The sequence below is a fragment of the Drosophila ananassae genome, chromosome 2R (genome assembly GCF_017639315.1).
Source record: "Drosophila ananassae strain 14024-0371.13 chromosome 2R, ASM1763931v2, whole genome shotgun sequence".
Taxonomy (NCBI): Eukaryota; Metazoa; Arthropoda; class Insecta; order Diptera; family Drosophilidae; genus Drosophila; species Drosophila ananassae.
The window spans coordinates 10,628,576-10,634,751 of NC_057928.1; the positions used below are offsets into that span (position 1 = coordinate 10,628,576).

At 47.8% G+C, this 6,176-nt stretch overlaps 1 protein-coding gene across 1 annotated transcript; it reads right to left on the reverse strand.

Annotated features, from left to right (window-relative positions):
• Nucleotides 1-320: 320 nt before the first annotated feature.
• Nucleotides 321-3,644, reverse strand: LOC123257067. The gene has a single exon (XM_044714503.1). It carries the CDS (start codon nt 3,642-3,644, stop codon nt 321-323), a length of 3,324 nt encoding a protein of 1,107 aa, XP_044570438.1.
• Nucleotides 3,645-6,176: the final 2,532 nt, after the last annotated feature.

Genomic DNA, 6,176 nt, shown 5'->3' on the forward strand with positions numbered 1-6,176 from the left:
TGGCCCCACGTTTCTTTAGCAAACACTTAATGTTCCTTAATAATAATCTTTATTAATCTTTATTAATCTTTATTAATCAAAAGCTTGAAACAAAAGTGTAAAGGCGCGCTAAAAAACTTCGTGTTTTATCCACACGTTAACTTCACCGTATTTCTCTTCTTCTTTCTAATAGCGATGGCCGACGCTTTTCCTTCTTTTGGCCGTTACTAAACCTATCGATAAGTTTACATATGTGTGCTTATTCTAAACAATTCAAATTTAAATCAAAATTCTGTTACGGCGGCAACATTCCCTCCCCCGTAATTGATCCCGGTTCGTGGTCAGTTACCATCCTCCAAGCCGACGTCCAAAACCGCTATCTTCGTTGCTGGTCTCTCCAAAACGCCGTGCTGGGTCTTTATAGTCACTCGTCGAACTTGTCCATCCTTGGCCTTCATTGTGTCGATCACTCGTCCCTTTAGCCACAAGTTCCTGGGTAGAAGCTCATCTACGATGACTACGATGCTCCCAATGGTTATGGGAGGTACCTTCTCGAACCATTTGGTGCGCCTGGTTAATACGGGCGCATACTCTTTAATCCATCGCTGCCAAAAACGGTCCCCGAAGCGCTGAGTCTCAATCCATCTACGCTGCAGATTCATCCCTTCTTTTGGCAGTGGCTTGTATCCATTCGCTGACCCCAACAATAGGTGGTTCGGGGTCAGAGCGGCGTCATCCTCAGTGTTCAGACTTACGAACGTGAGCGGTCGCGAGTTGATGATAAATTGCGCCTCCATCAAGGCGTTTCTCAGGCCCTCGTCGTTGAAGGAGTAACTTGGGCAAATGTTTTTCAAAATTCCTTTTGTTGTACGGACAAGTCTCTCCCATGCTCCACCCATGTGTGGTGCTCCTGGTGGGTTGAATCGCCACTTTATGCCATCGAACTTAATGGTGATCTTATCGTGCTCGATCTTTTTCAGCTCTTCTCGCACGGCTTTTTCCGTGGCTCTGAAGTTCGTACCATTGTCTGAGAATATTTCCTTCGGAGTCCCTCGAAGTGCCATAAAATTGGAGAGGCACATGATGCATGAACTTGTGTCCAGACTATAGGCGATCTCGAAATGCACCGCGCGCAACGTGAGGCAGGTGAACAGAGCTACCCATCTCTTCTCCTTGCGCCTGCCAACGTTCACCAATAACGGGCCAAAATAGTCGACGCCTGTGTAGGTAAACGGTCTCTGGAAGCTTCCTATTCTCGCTCTCGGAATCGGTGCCATCTGGGGTGGTCTGGGAGCTGCACTGTCAACCTTGCATCGTTGGCATGTACTCCGCACGGATTTATACAACACTCGGAGGCGGCTGATGTAAAACGAAGCCTTGATGTCGTTTATTGCAGTCTCGTGAGCAAGATGATGGTACTTCTCGTGAAAACTCCTCGCTATTAGGTTAGTTATCCGGCATCCTGGAGCTAGTATAATTGCGTCTTCAGCTATGTCAATTGAGTTCAGTCTGCCTCTAGTCCGCAGTACTCCATCGTTGTCTACATATGCGTTTAATCCGACCAATCTGTTTCCTTTGTGCAGCGTCGCTCCCACGGATAGCACTTTCAACTCTTCGGCGAAGGCGATGGCTTGGGATTGCTTATAAAGTAGTATTTTCGCTTTCCTCACATGGTCCATCGTCGTGGCTGTTGGCATGTCTTGCTTGGCGCATTTCGCTCGTAACCGATCGACGAACAGGAATATTATCGCCACTGCTCTATACATCCGCCGCCAGCTCGAGAAATGGTGCGCATTGAACATAACCACTGATCTCGCGCACGTTGTCATCACATGCTTCCGTATTTCTGAAGTATCGATGATGCTCTCCTGCTTTGTCGATGTTGGCCAATGGCTGGATTCAGCTTTTAGGAACCCTGGCCCCGTTATCCACGTCTTCTGCTGGGTTTGGTCGGTGATCTTTGTAGCTCCGTCTGCTACGTTCAGCTTCGAGGGTACCCACCGCCATTGCTCGACTTGCGTTGTTTCCAGGATTTCGGCGACTCTGTGCATCACGAACTGATGAAAGTTACGGGGGTCCATAGTCAGCCACTGCAGTACTGTCTTTGAATCTGACCAGTATGTGGCGTTGTCGATCCGCAGGTTGCGCGTGCTCATCACCTTGTGGGCTAAGCGTGCTCCCATAACAGCTGCCTGCAGCTCCATACGCGGAATCGAGAGTGGTTTTAAAGGTGCCACCTTCGACTTCGCTATCACCAAAGAGACGTCGACTTTGGCATCCATTGCTACACGCAAGTAGCAGACAGCAGAATACGCATACTCGCTGGCGTCGACGAATGTATGGAGCTCCGTTTGGCGGGGATCTGATGTGTCTGGGGAGAAGCATCTCGGCACCTCGAAAATCCTGATTTGCCCTAAAAGAGTTTTCCAAAGGCGCCAGTCTTCCAGAATCTTCTCGGGCAGCTCCTGATCCCAGTCGATATTTAGCCGCCATATACGCTGGAGAAGTATTTTCAGCCCAATCGTGTGGCACGACAAGAATCCTAATGGATCGAAGATCGACATAAGGACTTGCAGAACTTCTCGCTTGGTCGGGACTATGTTTTCTGCCAGGACGTCGCGTTTCAGCCTTGCAAATCTGCAGAGAAACTTAAACACATCCTTATGTGGGTCCCAGGACATACCAAGTATCTTTTCAGTCGAACAAAAATCCACAGGTTCTTGGCTACCAACATTGCCATTACTTTGCAAGCTCTTAAGGACTTCTTTTGAATTAGAAGACCAGTTTCGGATCTCGAATCCGCCTCTTCGATGAACCTCTATGACTTGTCTGGTGGTCTGGATGGCCTCCTGTTCGTTCCTCATGCTATCGATGTAGTCGTCAACGTAGTGCGCCTTTTGGATGGCGTTTAAGGCCAATGGGAAATCTTCTTGATGGGCTTCTGCATTTTTATCTCGAACGAAGTGAGCGATGAATGGTGCGCAACTGATCCCAAAAGTCATAGCCCGCATAACATAGGTTTCTACTTTATCGCTGCTTCTGTCATACCACAAGAATCGTTGCGCGTGCATATCCTCCTCACGGATGTTGATCCTGTGAAACATTTCCGCAATGTCTCCGCAAATCGCAATCTTGTTGACACGAAAGGCTAGTAAGACCTCTATGAGTGGGTTCAGGCAATCTGGTCCCTTAAGTAAGTAGTCATTCAGTGCACATCCGTGTGACTTCGCGGCTGCATCCCATACCAGTCTTAGCTTACTCGGCTTATTTGGATTTCGCGCTATGAATATCGGCAGATACCACGTACGGCTGTTCTCACGGCAGGTTTCCTCCTTGGATAGCTTAACCGCGTATCCTTTGTCTAGAAGGTTCCTGACTTGGGCGTCAATCTTGTCGTACATATCAGGTTCCTGAGATACCTTTTTCTTTATGCAGGTAAGGCGTTTCAGAGCGTTACCGCGGCTCTCTGGCAGTTTGTCGATGCCACCACGCCACGGAAAACCGACTTCATATTTTCCTGACTTCTCTTGGCAGGTGGTTTCTAATATTTTGACTGCTAGCTTATCTTCGGCTGAATATAGCTTACGTGGTACGAGCGTCTCGAGGTTGTAATGGTCCTTGATGTCGTCATGAAGCTCCTGCCAATCGCAGTCGCAGTGATGCATGACAATAGATCGTTGGGGGTTCGTCGATCCTTGGATGGTCCATCCTAGCATACACTTCGATGCTATCGGTTCGTTCCATTTCCCCTCTCGGATCCTGCGAGGGACTGCTAGCTTCCAATTATTCGACCCGATTAGCAATGTCGGCTGGGCAGAATAGGACTCTAGCGGTAAGTCTCTCAGATGCTGGAATCTGCTACGTAGTTCTTTCATCTCGACTGTCTGTTTTGGCAGTGCTAGGTTCTGAACGGTCTGGACGTTGTTCAACCAATAAAATCTATCGGAATTGGTTTCAGAGATTTGGACTGATGCTTTTACGGATTCGCTCTCAATTCGAGTTGTTTCTGCGGTCCACTGTAAACACATTGGCGCAGCTTGGCCTTGTATTCCTAATCTTTGGAATACAGATGCGTCTACTAAAGTCACGGATGATCCTTCGTCTAGGAATGCATAGATTTCGATCATCCTGCTGCCATTGCGTAGCTTAACTGGAATGATGCGAAAGAATTGACTTCCGTAGTTGTCGTCTTGATGCGTACTCACGAGATTTTGTGTACTGCCTTGTTCCGTGTGAAGTAGCTCATGGTGCCGCCTTGTACATCCGTTAATTCCACAGTTTCCGGTTCGGCATCTATTGCGATGTACTTTGAGGCAGCAGAAACATGCTTTACTCGATGTGATTATCTGCCACCTGTGCTGCGTGTCGAGGTTCAAGAACACCTGACATTGTGGTGGGCGGTGACTGATGTCGCCGCACGCCACGCACCCCGATTGAACTTGCTGCTGAGCTGCTTCCGTTTGGCTCGCGTTCGATCGTGCTTGTCCTTGCGTTGCGCGACTGTTGTGAGTGTTAACTGCGCCTGATTTGTAAAACGATGGCGCCACTACTGAAGATGCTGCCTCTGCGATCTTGTACAACCAATCGCTGAATGCTTTAACTGCTGCTATCCTATCATCGCGAGGTTGCATTGCCCAATTTAGCTTGTGTTGGTTGGGAAGCTTATCTACGAGCTCCTTAACCAGCATTGGATTGTTAAGATGTGCCTTCAGATCGCATGCCTCCATAATCGCACAGACGTTGCGAACTGCTAGCGCGTACTCTATTAACGCCTCCAATCTGTCTTTGGGTGGTGCCAGTCTTCGCACCTTTTCCACCATTCTTTCTAGGATATGCTCTGGTCTGCCGAAGAACATCTTCAAAGTGCTGATGACATCTGGAACTAGGTTCGGAAGTAGAAGTTTATCCCTAATCAGTTCACGAGCCTTTCCTTTAAGCGACTTTTGCAGACGTAGCATGTTTTCCACGTTGGTGTATCCAGCTGCTGTGGTGCTGTGTTCGAACGTGCTGATAAATAACGGCCACTCCTCCGGATCTCCACTGAATGTTGGAAGATCTTTCGGTATAGCTTGCCGGGCCGCTATTTGACTGCTCGTTGGTGAATCTGTAGCTCGAACCATCCCGGCTTCCGGTACGTCAGTGGGATTCATCTGCATGAGAAGTTTATACTTTTCTTCTATAAACTTTGCCTCCGATTGCCTTTTCTCCTCTAGCATCTTTAAAAGCAATTGGTTCCTATTCCTTTCCGGATTTCCTTCCTGCGCGTGTGTGTTCTCTCCGCTGCCGGCCATATCGATTAGAGTATCGACAGCTAGCGCTTTGTCGTGGGGTTCGGGGGTGGCCATTGCGTCTTCGCGTGTTTGAGGCTGTACCGGTGATCTTTGCATACTGCCGTATGGTGCTATGTGGCTGCAACCCGCAAGGCAGAAATCGCAACTCCAGTCCTTGCTCTCAATGTCGTCCTCTACGCCGGCACACTCAAAATGGTACCACCTTCCGCAAACGTCACACTGAACCCAATTCTCTGACGCTGTCTCGTTCTTGTTCTCACAAATTTGGCACACTTCTATGTTCATGCTCCACTCTAACTGGCGTGCGTGTTCTGACGCGTCTGCATGTATACGTGTGCTTCTTCGTTCGATCTGCGTGCTTACCTAGCTTTTCTTTCTAGGGCAGCCACGCCTTTACCTCTGCCTTGATCCGCAAAGTCCTTTCGTTCCTGTAATCGACGTGATCAGCTCGACCTAGCTGTTATCTGCTGGGAATCCGACGCTTTGATCCGTAGGTAACGAAGTTTTTCTAGAACGAGGTCTTAGTCTTATAGAACCAAGTTTTTTAGAACTCGAAGTTTTTTAGAAATGTTGTCTCCGGGACGTGTGGCCCCACGTTTCTTTAGCAAACACTTAATGTTCCTTAATAATAATCTTTATTAATCTTTATTAATCTTTATTAATCAAAAGCTTGAAACAAAAGTGTAAAGGCGCGCTAAAAAACTTCGTGTTTTATCCACACGTTAACTTCACCGTATTTCTCTTCTTCTTTCTAATAGCGATGGCCGACGCTTTTCCTTCTTTTGGCCGTTACTAAACCTATCGATAAGTTTACATATGTGTGCTTATTCTAAACAATTCAAATTTAAATCAAAATTCTGTTACGGCGGCAACATTCCCTCCCCCGTAATTGATCCCGGTTCGTGG